We start from the raw sequence: 16353 nt of genomic DNA, 5'->3' as shown, positions 1-16353 counted from the left end.
CGCATGTAATACCTATGCAGCCGCACGCGCCGATCTGAGTGCCGGCAGCAGCGACGGGTGTTAACATGCGAGACTCATCCGTGTCTTGCGCAAGTGAGTAGGAGCCCTTAGGCTAAGAGCCCACGGTCCAGAAGTAGCAGCGTTTTGGATGCAGCCTATTTTCGCTGCCGACTATTGAACTCAGGTAAATCCGCATGTGATCACTGAACAGTGGGGATTTACCGCATCCAATGCATTCTATTGTTGAAATTTCTGTTGCGTCTCTGCAGGAGAAATTGACATGCTGCAGTCTTGAAAGATGCGCCGCATGTCAGTTTCCCCGGGTGATCCGCAGGCGTGCACACACGCATAGTGGCCATGGGATTTCTAGAAATCCCATCCACTATGCTGTAACATCTGGCCTCTGTGGTTTTGATGGTGCATAAATACACAGCGTCAAAACCGCAGCAATTCCTGATCGTGGGCACATACCCTAATGGGAAGAAACATGGAACACTTTCCCTTTCCAATTCATTTTTGCATACAAGAATGCACAATACTGCGCTGATGGTAAAAACGGATACATTGACCAAAAATAGATGAAGGCTGTTTAATATTATATTTTCTTCTCCACAGGATAAAAATGGCCTGCACAATGTGTACTCAAGGACCGTGACATATACTCGGGAAAAACCAGAAGACATTAATATCAGCATTGGGAGGCTGGCAGCACACGAAGCCTTCAAGTACAAGTATTAAGAAGGCTTGGATTAGGTGACCCACATCACATTGTGGCGTGTGCATCCAGTGACTTTTATACCTTTTTCTAGACAATTTTTAGAATGCTATTAATGACATATAAATGGGCCGGGCCTGTTTATTCCGCACGTGCCAGCACGCAAACCATCAGAACGGATGCCCTAGTTTACCTAGCAAAAGACTAATCATGAGAAGAGTGTGACGTTCTGCAGGTGACGGCATGAAGCGATTCCTTTGTACTACACAATTTGGGTCTCATCTTGTATAGATTTGGGACCTGACGTAACTCCTGAGTTGTCGTTTAGCTGCTCTACTAGATCCATGTGCATTACTACTGTACGGTACAAGGTTGGAATCCAGCACTTTATTCTTTTTATTACCTTTTGTATGTTTTTTTTTTACGAAGCACTGATTACACTTTAGCTAGATTGTATACGCACTCCACAGAGAGGTCTGTAACCTTGTCACGAGACAGATGCAGTGAGATGAGTTTGTCATTGGACTCTAAGATTTGTAATATTGTTGATGCACAAAAAAAGTTCAATGACACTTTCAGCTCTGCTACATCTGTGGACATGGAAAAGAAAAAAAACAACACGACTTTCGAGTGCTTAAACTGCTGCAAGGGAAACAATTAGGTGGCTTCATTCATCCAGTTGTGATGTACTGTAATAGTTTTTATGTGCAAAAACAGGCCTTTACTCAAGTTACTAAAAAGATGCTCATTTTATGTCGTATGATGTCGTAAAATAGTGTTATTCAAAATGATAGCATTTTTGAAAGAAATAAGAAACTAAAACTTAGATAAAATGTTGTCATAGGGCTCCAAAAATTGCAATAATACATTTGATATAATTTTACTTCCACCTTTAAAGTAACTCTTAAAATTACCATTAAAGTAACAACTTTTAATATAATATGGCAGTTTTAGAGGCAACCTTCCACATCCAGAAGGCTATATACCTGCATGTACAGGGATAATCTGGTGGTAAATGGTGCTGAAATCCCATATAGCCAGCTTATTGGAGCAGCAGCTACAGGTAGAAAATTCAGTTTTATTTTCCCTGCAGCTGCTCGCTTCCAGCCAATGAGGCGCTGCAGGAAACAGTTACAGATTGATAGCCTACTGTGCAGCATATATGCTGTATATGTGCTGCATGTGTGTGCAGAGCAGGGTGTCAATCAGTGTGCCAGGGAGTAATTCCAGCGTGCGCACTGTATAGTGGGCAGCGATTATAGTCGCTTCCTGCAATGACTTCCTGTAGATGCTGCTTCAGTTAACTGAATTAATAGGATTTAAACACTGTTTACCTGCAGATTGCTCTAAATCATCAGGTAAACAAACTTTCTAGACGTGGCAGGTTCCCTTTAAAAGGTTGTTCTCATGATTTGTCTTCAGGAGAGCTTCCCTGCCTCCCAGCTTCCTGCTTGTCTGTGAGGGGGGAGGGAAATGTGACCCTAATAATTAATCATTCATACCAGCAATATGGTCACATCATTGGTACAAACCGCATGATCCTTAATGCTTCAGAGCAGCGCTTACAAACTCTATAGCAAAGAGCTTGCAAGTGCTGCACTCCTTGCCAGGAAGTTGTGAAATTAAAAATCCCACCCTTCTTCGGAACCAAGAGGATTTTTTATAGCAGGTAAATTGTTTTTACAAGCACTTTGCAATTTTACTTATTTGTGATGATGAGAAAACCCCTTCAGTTATCATAAACGAGAATATCACAATAATTCTGCACATTGGTTGTGGATTTACAGAATTGTCCATATTATTACGTATGTTAAAGCGATTACATGATCTGCCATGTTGTCAAAATGTGTAACGTATTATTTCTACATGAGGCTCTGATTCTCTCTGTACTATACAATGACATGAGGCGAATACATGTTGTACTTGGCCACAGTATTTCAGAACACTAAGCAGCGTCAGAGACGGTATTGTAGCAATACAGTGCGTATGTCGGCGTCTACACCAGACTTTACTGGTTGTGAGCTACACCACGAACAGCAAAAGTGACCTGAAGCATTCATTTGCAATTGCTTTAAAGTAATGTCTACACTTTGATACTAATTTATTATTTTATTGGTTTTCTTTTTGTTTATTAGGATTTTATAAAGAATATGTTGATAAACTTCTTACTATATTTATATACCAGATTGAGAGTTTATTTCTGCCACAAAGCTCCAAGTCCTCTGCACATAGTATTTTGTCTGCCTATTGTCACTACAAGTGAGATTTTGGTATACTGTTTATACAGTGATCTCATTATAGAACAGTATGCAGCACGTGTTCCAGCTCCACCTAGTGGCGACTGTAGGCAGACAAAATGTTCTTTGTTAGCACAATTGGTCGGATGTATCAAAGCTGTCTTAAACATAACTTTGCTTGTGGCAGCCAGTCTGAGCAATCAAGACAGGATATCGTTTAAACAGTTTTTTATAAATCTATCCTTATGTTATGTTGTGCCTCTTTTGTTGTACCTTTCATCTGTTGCTCCACCTAGAATTTTATGAATAAATTAACAACAAGGTTTTACCAGATGGTGGTGTGTCCCTGGACAGTTTTACACTATCCAATCAGAGCTGACAGTATCAGACTGGGAAGGAACACACCTTTTTAAAAGGGGAATGGTAACACCCAGTTGTTTATGCATTACATTTTTTTCAGGAGAAATAACAGAGGAACTGCAGTCTTTTATGAGAAATTATGTTTCAGGATTGCAATTTTATGGGAACTGCAATATGTACTAGAACAGACGTGACAGGTCCTCTTTCATGGGTGGACATCTTCACAAATAATAAAGGAGATATCCTGGACTTTAAAAAAAAATGTGCCTAAGCACTAACAGGCATGTAGTTACTAACAGAGGCAACTACCTGCCTGTTGTACCCAGCACCGGTCATTGACCGCTCCTGCCAGAGATTCAGCTGCTCCCTATCAACAGAGCAGCAGCTTGTCTTCCTGTTGACAGGGCGCGACTGCTGGTGTCATGCTGATTGATAGCTAGCTTCCCCCAATTAGCCAGCAGAGAGCCAGCTCTCAATCAGCATGACACCAGTAGTCTCACCTTGTCAGCAGGAAAACAAACAGCCGCTCTGTTGACGTGACACCAGCGGACCTGAGTGACCGTTCTGTGCCGGCGGAGAAAGGTGCTGGGCACAACAGGCATGAACAGTGCTTAGGCACTTTTTTTTTAAAGTCCCAGACATCCCCTTTAACATACTGATGTCATTATAGCTAACCTTACAAATGTAAATCCAGTAGAATTTGTGTCTCTAAATAATGTCACTGTTGCACTACGAAACATACCTTGTACTAATATGATTGTGTTATGTGACTTGTATACTTGGATTTCACTATTGCCATACTACTCTGAGCCCGGTGCCAGTGCTGCTGTGTCGAGAGTGGCAGATATGATATACGTGGGCACATGCCTTTATTATTGTAACTATGTGTGATAACAGGTATCAGTTACAGGTTGTTACATAATGTTTTATTGTGCCAGGGCATTAATACCAGTTATCCAAGTAGAGTGAAAAAAAGCAAGTACTTGGTGTAATATTGTTACTCCAACCAAAGTTCCACCAGGGTTGCCAACCGTCCAGACATTCCAGGACGGTCCATAAAAATCGGCCGTTTTTTGACCTGTCCGTAAAAAAAAACCAAAATGAACGCTTCCATAATTTTTTTGAAGCTGAAGAAACTTGTACAAAAAGTCAATTTGGCAACCCTGGCCCTGATCCTGGTTACAGAGGTAGACTGGGGCAAACTTCTATCGTAGCCCTTTGGCCACCAAACGCCATGTCTCCTCTGCCTTTTTCCTCCCTTAATTCTCATACCTTTAGTCTGATTTTGATGTGCCTTTTCTTTTTTCTTTACACTTTTTGGAGCCACTGTATATCATCTATTGCTGACAACAGACCTGGAGATAAATGTGGACTCTAACCCTTAGGGAAGGCTGGTGTGCTCCAATGTAACGCAAATAGGTCCCGATCCACTTTGCCGGAGCTGGGTGAGAAAACACCAAAAGAGTCACAATTTTTGCGAAGCCTCATGTTGCGCAAACATTTTGCAACTGTTCAAAAAAAAAATGTTCCCCCAGTTTTCTGGTATAAAAGCTTTGATGAATGGGGGCCAAAGCGTATATTTAATAATAGCAGGAGGGGTGGTGGTTTCATGAAGTCTCAACGTTTTCTACATTTGTGTATGATTTTTAGGGTTTGTTAAAAGGGCAGCTTTTGTTACATCACCATAACTTACAGTTTAATGGATTCCGAAGAATGCACAATTTGTTGGCACGCTCGAATCAAGAATATGTACCCTCCATTGAAGCATAAATTAAAGGTGTTGTCCGACAATTGCAACTTAAAACTTGTCCCATTGGCACACTCAGGAGAACAGGGATCCCAGTTCCCTCCGATGAGTAGAGCAGTGGTGAAATATAGTAACATAGTTTTTAGGGTTGAAGGAAGACTTTAAGCCCATCTAGTTCAACCCATATCAGCATGTGCATTCCCACAGTGTTCATCGTCTATGGGACACACAGAGCTAATGCGGCCAAGCCCTGGACAGCTATTTCCACATTCCCATTGACTATGGGTGGAGTGGCAGGGCGAACGCCACTCTGTTCAGTCACGGGACCATTGTTCCCATCAGTAATGGCTTCAGCACTGGGAATTCCAGCAAACAAAAATGTATAACTTATCCTGTGGATAGGAAATAAGATGTAACTGTGGGACAACCCTTTTAAGAAAGTTTTGATGAGAAAGAATAAAATAAAAAAAGACAACCAAGATGTTAATGGATCTATAAAGACAGAATTTCCAAACCATTTATTGAATTAGGAGTCAATCTGCAAAAATGCAATAAAACAAACAAACAAAAATGCAAGACTGATGTCACAGGGTCGCTAAAAACACTCTTATTATCTCGGCATATTTGAATTTTAATGAAAATATGGAACCAATGATTTACATACTAGTTCGTTTAATGTTACTTAGCAACTTAATGACATTCTATCTAAGCCAAATGGTATTTTTATTGCACAATATTCCAAGAAATTAACCAAAAACAGACTTGTTATTTGTTTGATTGGGTCAGTCGTTTGTCTTTATGGGTTAAATGCATTATACTCAGGGAAAATACATGTGGAAGCAAATTGTGACTTCCTCAGAGTACATTACATTTCCTGATGTCATTCTGATAAGTCGTTTAGATTTCTGCGTCATAAAAATCTGTTAAATTAAGCACTTAAAGTAGCTGTTCAGTAATCTATCCAGTAACTCAATATATAAAATTCAGCTAGTATGACCTTATTTAATTGTAGTTGTCATGTGATGTCATAGTGATCTCCTTGGAATTATATGGCTTTATGTTCTTGTTATGGGGTTTACTATCTCAGTCACCAAAGGTTTCTGTTTGATAAAATTGTTTAGGTAGTTTTTTTGCAGGGTGACACAAAGTCCTATCACAGTGACTGATGATGATTGCACAGCTCCTGTCGACAGCTCAGTTGCCATGACAGTATATCTAAAGTCTAGCAGCTTATTTATGGTGATATAGAGGAAGGAATAATAATAGTTAACAAAGAAGGCAGAGATGGTACTGGGCTGGTTCTAGTTTCTCATGGGGTGCTGTACTGATGCATCATGGAAATTCCTGCACAACATAGTTTAATGAAATGCATAGTGACACTTAGGAATCAAGATGATTTATGAAGAGAATAAAGAGGAGGCCGAACTGCAGGGAAATTAATGTAATATGTGTAAAAGAGGAATGCAGTGTTGAAATAAAAAGCCATACTGTCTCATTAAAGGGAATCTGTCAGTATGTTTTTGTTTTAAAATCTGAGAGCAGCATGATGTGGAGACTGAAAGCCTGATTCCAATGATGTGTCACTTACTAGGCTGTGTGTTGCTGTTTCAATAAAATCTGTGTTTTATCAGCAGATTTTCAGTACAGGACTAAGTGTCTCATGCCTCCTAGTCCTCCCGATCTGTTTAACCCCACCCCAACCATTGACGATCAACATTCTGCCACTGTAGAGTATACACAGGAAGCTGGCAATTATTGGTGTGGATGAGATTAAACGGGGCTCAGGATTTTGAGCACTACTAGATCCGCAGCAGAGAAATATAGTGATTTGATCAAAATGACAGCAAACAGACCAGCAAGTGGCACATCTCTGGAAACATGGTCTCAGCCCCTATACCATGCTGCTCTCATATTACAAGGCAAAAACCTGGTGACAGATTCCCTTTAAGGATCGTCTATAGTTGCTGAGAAGGCAACAGATACGGTAAATATCCCAAAAATATATTTTTACTACCCAATGATTCATAAGTTTTCTATTTCGAGCAGCCTTAATAATGACACATGGATATTGACACTTTGTATCTATTTGAAGAAGTAAAGGCAACATTTAGATATTGGCCCAAATTTACTAACTAAACAGATAAGAGTTGAATAATGGAGACAGTCTAGGCAGTCTAAAATTGCAGCATGCTTGTATGATAGATATGGCACATATTCTTGCTAAAAGTTACAGACTTTTTCTTACATTAACTCTTTATTCTCTTCTCTGAAGAAATAATACATTTACTGAAAATTACCATTTTACTTTGCTCATTCCTTTTGGCGTAAAACATTTATAAAACTTTTAAAAACTTTACACCAGCGTATTCGGCGCCAAGTACGTCAGGAAATATTTTGTATCCCTAGTTCAGGGGTCAGTACATAACTGTTCCTTCAGGCTCCTTAGTTTTGCCTCGACTGTTCCTTTAATTTTGTCATTGGCCAACCCAATTTTATTCTATAACTGTGCCAGTGACAACCATTAGAACATTTCCCATCCCCCACATCTATATCATTTAAATCTTTTATTTTATTTTCAACTTTAAATATTTTCTTCAATTTTGAATCTAATTGGTGTTATTTTGGCAGCAAGCATATGGATTTCTACAAATCCATTTAAATAAATCTGCTAGTTTCAGAAAAATTCAATAACAAATCTGCCAGACGTAAATGTTCCCTAAGAATATTCATCCATTATTTATGTAGTAGGGTATTTTCAGAACAGCGCTTAAAATTGGGCAAAAGCCAGAAACTCAAGACTGTTGCCGAGTTATCCTGAGTTCTTCGGTTTCCGGACTAGTGTATGGTTGAGATAGGTAATAACTTTATTCATCAATGTAACATTTATTAGCTGTGACAAGTGAGCGTGCTCGGATGAGGTGTTATCTGAGCATGCTCCAGTGCTAATAGCGTAGCTCCGGCGTGCTTGAAAACTGTGCTCGAGTCGGTGTGGCTGCATGTTTCGCCAGCTGCAACAAATGTCGGAATTGACTAACAAGTAACTAGACTGGATGAAGGGAACAGGATATTTTAATCTTAGTTATAATTTAATTAAATGTAACTGGAATTAATCGGCACATTTTAGTGCTGAATGAGGACAGAAAGACGCACGTTTTGCTCATTCCAAATAGTAGGCAGCTAGTCAGATGGAATTCCTAGCGGGTGACAAACTGTGATATCTGGTCTGTGTTAAGATCCTTTCTCACAAGAAAACACTAGAAACTCATTTGATTCATTGCATTAGCAGAACTTTCTTATCAACCGGTTTCAAATCTGTTTAATCTATGCGGTGCAGAAAAAAAAAAGCGTTGTTGCATATCAGAGTGACCAAAACCTCTTGTTTAAATTTTGTATGTCTCCTTCCATCATTGTTTCCTTTACAACATTCTTTCTCTGAATTATGGAGAAGTTCACAAAGGGGAATGATTCATGAAGGGTTATTCTTCCCTCCCTGCGAAAGGACAATGTCATATAGCTGAGAATATAATTCTAGGTTCACACGTTATTTTTTTTACACGATTTTCCAAATTGTTCTCATTTTCACTACAAAATTGCAAAATGTAAAGTTTCCGGAGCGTCAGTAAATTTAGAAAATTGCTGCAATAAAGGCACCGTAGCTGTACATTGTGAATCCAGCCTACTTGCTTGATACAGTAATTACATTATTTAAAGGGGTTGTCCAGTTTAAAAAAATATGAATATATATATATTTTCTAAATAGACCTAAAATAGCAAATGATACACCTGACTTATATAGTTCAACAGCTAAGTCATCCCTCTTCTCTGCTACAGCCGATATATAAGCAGAGAAAAGATTGACTTGTCTTTTGAAATAAAGTAGTCGATCCAGCCCTCTTCACACACAGCACTGATGATGTGCTAGCACAGAATATACTGTCCTGTATGGAGCACAAGCTGGAGATGGACCAGATCAGATACCTAGAGATTGGCACATTTAAGGTTTTTTTTCCATTTTTTACCTGGGCAACCCTTGTCCAGAGAGCTTGATTCCAGGGTTCTGCATCTTTCTCTAGTTTAAATAGAACCAGTGTTTTATCAGCAGGAGATTATTACTGCAGGACTAGGGGTCTTGTGCCAGCCAGTCAGGCTAAACTGTGTAACCCCACCCAGACCACTGATTGGCAGCTGGCAGGGGGGCCTTAAACTAAGTTATGTAATTTATATGGTTTGTGTCCCTTCAAAACAAATTTGCTTCTTTTTCACAATTCATCTTAAATAGAAAATGAGGCGCTTTTTCAAAAAGATCTTATTTAAGATGTTTCTATTTTTCTACACAGACAGCGTTTCCATGTTAACAACAACAAACAATTCTCTGTAGTCTATCCTTTTGCCATCTCATATTTTCAGCTTTTTTTATTAACAAACATTTGGTAAAATAGCTAGAAATAGAGGTCAGATAGAAGAGGATGTGACCGCAGGATCAGACTACACTGAGTCTGTTTGTTGTCTGTTACCAAGGAGATGCACTGTCTGCAGAAAAGGTGTCGAAATAAAACGGTAGAAACATTTTAATTATCACCCATCCCAAAGCTATTTCATTTTCCTTTGATATGCAGTGAGAGAATTAGAAAACAAATTTCCAGAGGTTTAACATAGTCTTTATGGTAGAACATGTGCAAAAGAAGCACAAAAGAAAAATTATGTCCATTAAAGGGAACCTGTCACCCCCAAAATCGAAGGTGAGGTAAGCTCACCGTCATCAGGGGCTTATCTACAGCATTCTGTAATGCTGTAGATAAGCCCTCGATGTTACCTAAAAGAGGAGAAAAAGACGTTAGATTATACTCACCCAGGGGCGGTCCCGCTGCGATGGGGGTCTCAGGTCCGGTACAGCGCCTCCTATCTTCATTCCATGACGTCCTCTTCTTGTCTTCCTGCCACGGCTCCGGCGCAGGCGTACTTTGTCTGCCCTGTTGAGGGCAGAACAAAGTACTGCAGTTTGCAGGTGCCGGGAAAGGTCAGAGAGGCCCGGTGACTGCGCACTGCAGTACTTTGCTCTGCCCTCAACAGGGCAGACAAAGTACGCCGGAGCCGGAGCCGTGGCAGGAAGACAAGAAGAGGACGTCATGGAATGAAGATAGGAGGCGTCAGAGCGGACCTGAGACACCCATCAGACCGGACCGCAGCGGGACCGCCCCTGGGTGAGTATAATCTAACCTCTTTTTTCTCCTCTTTCAGGATACATCGGGGGCTTATCTACAGCATTACAGAATGCTGTAGATAAGCCCCTGATGACGGTGGGCTTACCTCACCATCGATTTTGGGGGTGACAGGTTCCCTTTAAAAAATATTAAAGCCAAGAAGAAGGAGAATAACTCGTGTGTTTTAGAAACCTTCATGAAGGGTCTGCTCTTTCTAGAGCAACTCCATGGTTATCAAATAGGTGGGGCTGATGGAAAGGATGCAAAGATGAAACACAATAATAAACATGATCTTATAAAAATTATATTGCATTTTTAAAGGGGTTATCCTGCCTTGGGGTACAAGTCTGCCGTCACTCTATGTGCACCGTGAGGATTCTCTGGGGACGGGAGCAGGCAGTCATGTGACCGCAAGTATATGATTTTCATACTTTCGGCCACATTCTAAGTAGACATGTCAGGTCTCAGTTCACTTGCGCTGCGCATGTCTAATAGGCACGTGATCACATGAATGCAAATCGCATGTTTGCAGTCACGCACCCACCAATCCCGGTACCAGAGAATCCTGACAACACGCATTGTCCACGCGGTGAGGATTCACCAGTCTGCAGTCACATAGAATGACTGCAGACTTGTACCCTAAAGCCGGAAAACCCCGTTAAAGGGGTTGTTCGGTCCAAATCAATAAGTCTGCAGTCACTCTGTGTGACTGCAGGCTTATGAATCCACCAACGCATGCATTGCTCGCTGCGGAGATTTGCCAACCCGGGACCCGTGAGTATGTATGAGTTATACATACTCCCGGCTAGTGGGCACGATCTCACTCCATACACTTGTATTGAGCCAAGGGAGCGCCCTGTCTAGTGACACGGTTGGCCAGTGGGTGTGTCCGACTAGAGAGCGCTGCCTCGCTCCATACAAATGTATGGAGAGCAAGGCCATGCCCACTGGCTGGGGGTATGTATATATATATATATATATATATATATATATATATATATATATATGTATAACTCACATACTCTCCGGTCACGGGTCAGAAACCAGCGAATCCCGGCAACGCACAGTGCACTGGTGGGATTCATAAGTCTGCAGTCACACAGACTGACTGCAGACTTATTGATTTGGACTGGACAGCCCCTTTAATGTTTTCTTTTTTCAACAACTTAAAAATTGGAATCAAGTGATGAGGAAATCGGATAAAATCTGAATATAGGATTAAGCTGTTGATAGGTTTCTGGTTTTGGACACTCAGCTCAAGTGGCCGTCTGTAAATCCTAACTACTAGCAGGAGAAGGTACCGTAATTGATATCACACTCCTTTTTCTTTTCCTTCATTTATGGATCAGCAATAATGTCATATAGGTACATTTACACCTCATTTTGTCTTGTTCATTTTCTGGGATATTAGTAAATATGGAATTTGGATAATTAGATTAGAGACTTGAGATCTCAGTGACGTGCATACTCAGCGGATTGGTCTCATGCTGAAATTGTTTCCTTTCAACTTCAAAACATAGAAATTAAAATTGTTTTTCAGATCTTTCCAGAGGACAACTGCTTCTCGTTACATGCAGTTATCATTCTTCTTCTTCTTCAGTCTTCTGGACGTACATTAAGGCCCAGTAGACTTTTATAGGCGCCATATTAAGACACTTTACAACTTGAAACATATTAGTAGATGTAACATTTTTGTGTGAATGAGGTTTTACTGGTATGTAAAGGTTGTGTCTCATAATTAAAACAAAAATTAAATGTCATTTTGCATTGTTCGTATGCCATGACAGTGGATATACAGTGGCTACATTTCTTTAAATTGCAGTTTTGAGTTTGAAACATTTTCACATGTAACAAAATTTTCTGTGGATAAAATGTAATCGTGTTCTCATTATTTTTCTGATTGAATTCCTGGAACGTTTCAGTTTTTATATACTGTATATTAGCTTTTTTGTATGTGTTAATTTAATGACTACTAAACTGTGTTAATCTATTTATTAATGAACTTACACTGTAGGACATAGTCTTTATTTTTTCTAATAAACATGCTGTTTTATAACGGTTTCCATTTCTTTGCAGTTTATTGTACGTTGGGTGCTTTCTGCAGACGCCACAAGGTGTCACTGTACGATTACAATATACAAACCACAGTCAAGGTCATGCAGTTTACAACACACTCTGCAACACAAACATCGAAATTTCAGTGTCCAATCTGTCAGTGAGATTGTCTGACAACATGATCTTTAGCATTGATCTCTTTTTTTTCCTAGCCGATGTTCTAAGCTGATTTATGACCTGAACAAAGTCCAAGTTGTATTCAGTCATGGATCGGTTTACAAAATAGTCAGGGTAAGGGCTCGCTCACACTGGCGAGTAGCTAGCGTATAACTCGGACGAGTGCTATCCGATCTTTCATCACATCGCCAGGTCGACATAGGGAAAAAAAATCAATGCATGCTGCGATTGGCAGCATATTTCACACGGCATGCACCCATACAAGTCTCTATGGGTGGGTACAAAACATCTGACTGCACTCTGATGTCCTCCGAGTGCAGTGCGATTACCACAGACTCCAGCAATGGAGGAGATGGAGAAATGACTTTCTCCATCTCCTCCGTGCCTGTGCTGCGATCCTCGCATACAAGAGAATGGGAGCACAGACATTTGCATTTAGCATCCAATTCTCTTGCATGAGAGAATCATCATGTTACTCATCAGTGTGAGAGAGCCCTAAGGGTTGGTTCAAGCTACTGATTTCTCCACATCTGAGAGAAAACGGTCCGATCACTCTGATTAAAGTGGCATCAGTTTTTCTTGGACATGGAGAGAAAAAAAAAGTTTCTCCACCTTCTCCGTTCTGGCAGTCCGTGAAAATTAGACATCTTTCGGAGTGCGGTCCAATTTTTTTTCACCGACAAATATTCTTGCATTGGCGATTTTGATTCGACACTCTGTCCGAGGAAAAAATCAGACGTGCACAGCCCCATAGAATATCATAGGTACGAATGCTAACCGTGAAAACCACAGATAGCACTCGTCGGAGAAAATTGGTCAAAATTGGTCGTGTTCATGAGCCCTAAGATAGATAAGGGATACACCTTCTGCTGTCAGACAAACACATTGATGTATAGCACTTTTAAGGCTACTTTCACACTAGCGTCGTGCACTGCACGTCGCTATGCGTCGTTTTGTAGAAAAAACGCATCCTGCAAAAGTGCTTGCAGGATGCGTTTTTTTCTCCATAGACTAGCATTAGCGACGCAGTGCGACGCATTGCCACACGTTGCAACCGTCGTGCGACTGTTGCGTCGGACTGTCGCCACCAAAAAGAGTTGCATGTAACGTTTTTTGGGGTGTCGTGTCCAGCATTTCCGACCGCGCATGCGCGGCTGGAACTCCGCCCCCTCCTCCCCGCACCTCACAATGGGGCAGCGGATGCGTTGAAAAACAGCATCCGCTGCCCCCGTTGTGCGGCGCATTCACTGCTAGTGTCGGTACGTCGCAACGACGCAATTCGTCGTGCGTCGTACGACGCTAGTGTGAAAGTAGCCTTACTCATTCTGCAGTCTCCTATGTACTGGAATATGTAAGTGCTGTAGAAGTCAAACAGACACATTTTTAATGACGACCTATTGCAAAAAAGGTGAATGTATCTAAATAAAATGACTTAGTCAAAAACTGAATGTGAATCCAGTGTAAAAATATATTTACACAGGGATTTGTTGCAAAAACATTTTGTACTGTACCATTCATTTGAAATGCACTTGTTTTGCTCTGAAACAACCCCGCTCAGATTGATTTTATGTGAATCCTTCCACCTAACGTACTCCTGGGATATTCCTAAAGGGAGAAAATTGAGTTTGTGCAATTTTCGTCGATCAAGCGGACTGTAAGTACTGAACAGTTGGAGATTTTGTTTGTATCTTTTTTTGCTGCGGATTCTGAACTACAAATCTATAGCAAATTTCAATGCAATACGAGTGGATGTGGTTAAGAAAACGTCATCTACATGTAGCCGATACTTTCCCCTTTTAAAGCAAACACGTTGGGGATTTCAAATCTATAGTTTTCTCATGTTGTGTACATGCTGAGAATTTTCAACATGGATTATACCCCTTTAATGCATAGAGGTGATATCTACAGTGAATCTGCAGATAAAATCCCCAATGTAATTCATTCAGACTAGGAATGATCCACCATGCACTATTTATCTGAGAAAAACAAATACGAACTATTGACTTTCAACTACCTAGGGTGCAGTCAGACTGCCGAATTACTCATGTGAGGATCACATTACATTCCTTGGACTGGTCGTTGGCTCTCCTGACATGAGCGTGGTAGCATGTATTTCTATGTGGTTGGCAAGTCCGGAGGATTGTGATGCGATCCTCGGTCGAGTAATACGGTTGTCTGACTGCACCCTTAGGGTACTGTCACACAGTACCATTTTGATCGCTACGACGGTACGATTCGTGACGTTCTAGCGATATCGTTATGATATCGCTGTGTCTGACACGCTACTGCGATCAGACATCAGGCTGCGAATCGTACGTCGTAGCACATCGTATGGAACTTTCTTTCGTCGCTTGATCACCCGCTGACATCGCTGGATCGTTGTGTGTGACAGCGATCCAGCGATGTGTTCGCTTGTAACCAGGGTAAACATCGGGTAACTAAGCGCAGGGCCGCGCTTAGTAACCCGATGTTTACCGTGGTTACCAGCGTAAACGTAAAAAAAACAAACAGTACATACTCACATTCCGGTGTCAGTCCTCCGGCGTCTCAGCTTCTCTGCAGTGTGAGCGCCGGCCAGCCGGAAAGCGAGCACAGCGGTGACGTCTGACGTCACCGCTGTGCTTTCCGGCTATGGCGCTTACACAGTGGAGAGAAGCAGAACGCCGGAGGACAGACACCGGAATGTAAGTATGTACTGTTTGTTTTTTTTACGTTTACGCTGGTAACCAGGGTAAACATCGGGTTACTAAGCGCGGCCCTGCACTTAGTAACCCGATGTTTACCCTGGTTACCGGGGACTTCGGCATCGCTCCAGCGCCGTGATTGCAACGTGTGACCGCAGTCTACGACGCTGGAGCGATAATCATACGATCGCTGCGACGTCACGGATCGTGCCGTCGTAGCGATTAAAATGGTACTGTGTGACGGTACCCTTATATTGATGTAGAGCTAAAAAATTCCATCAAATGTCACTTTACTTCAAGGCCCTTTTTACACATTTTGCATTAGAGGAGGATTTATGTGCCAAATCTGAGCCTAAATACTTATCCTCAGCTAACATTGTCTATGCAATGCAAATTAACAGGGCATATTATACCATTCAGGTGCTGCAGTTAAAATCTGCACTAATGTTAAGGCCCCGTCACACATAGCGATTTACCAACGATCACGACCAGCGATACGACCTGGCCGTGATCGTTGGTAAGTCGCTGTGTGGTCGCTGGGGTGCTGTCACACAGACAGCTCTCTCCAGCGACCAACGATCAGGGGAACGACTTCGGCATCGTTGAAACTTTCTTCAACGATGCCGAAGTCCCCCTGCAGCACCCGGGTAACCAGGGTAAACATCGGGTTACTAAGCACAGGGCCGCGCTTAGTAACCCGATGTTTACCCTGGTTACCAAAAAAAACAAACAGTACATACTCGCCTTTCGGTGTCCGTCAGGTCCCTTGCCGTCTGCTTCCTGCTCTGACTGAGATCCGGCCGTACAGTGAGAGCAGAGCGCAGCGGTGACGTCACTGCTGTGCTGCGCTCTCACTGTACGGCCGGATCTCAGTCAGAGCAGGAAGCAGACGCCAAGGGACCTGACGGACATCAGATGGCAAGTATGTACTGTTTGTTTTTTTTTACATTTACGCTGGTAACCAGGGTAAACATCGGGTTACTAAGCGCGGCCCTGCGCTTAGTAACCCGATGTTTACCCTGGTTACCAGTGAAGACATCGCTGGATCGGTGTCACACACACCGATTCAGCGATGTCAGCGGGACCTCAACGACCAAAAAACAGCCCAGGCCATTCCGACACGACCAGCGATCTCGCAGCAGGGGCCTGATCGCTGGTACGTGTCACACATAGCGAG

At 41.8% G+C, this 16353-nt stretch overlaps 1 protein-coding gene across 1 annotated transcript in view; it reads left to right on the top strand.

Annotated features, from left to right (window-relative positions):
- The window catches only part of ITGB8 (integrin subunit beta 8), a 154946-nt gene extending 153629 nt beyond the window's left edge, over positions 1-1317 (top strand). The window contains exon 14 of the mRNA XM_077268726.1: positions 616-1317. Within this exon, the coding sequence (XP_077124841.1) occupies positions 616-738 (123 nt within the window). The 3' untranslated portion in view covers positions 739-1317. The remainder of the gene's footprint in view (positions 1-615) is intronic.
- The last annotated feature ends 15036 nt before the right edge of the window (positions 1318-16353 follow it).

This window comes from Ranitomeya variabilis, chromosome 6, assembly GCF_051348905.1.
Source record: "Ranitomeya variabilis isolate aRanVar5 chromosome 6, aRanVar5.hap1, whole genome shotgun sequence".
In the NCBI taxonomy this organism is placed as follows: domain Eukaryota; kingdom Metazoa; phylum Chordata; class Amphibia; order Anura; family Dendrobatidae; genus Ranitomeya; species Ranitomeya variabilis.
This window is presented reverse-complemented; position numbering and strand designations above follow the sequence as displayed.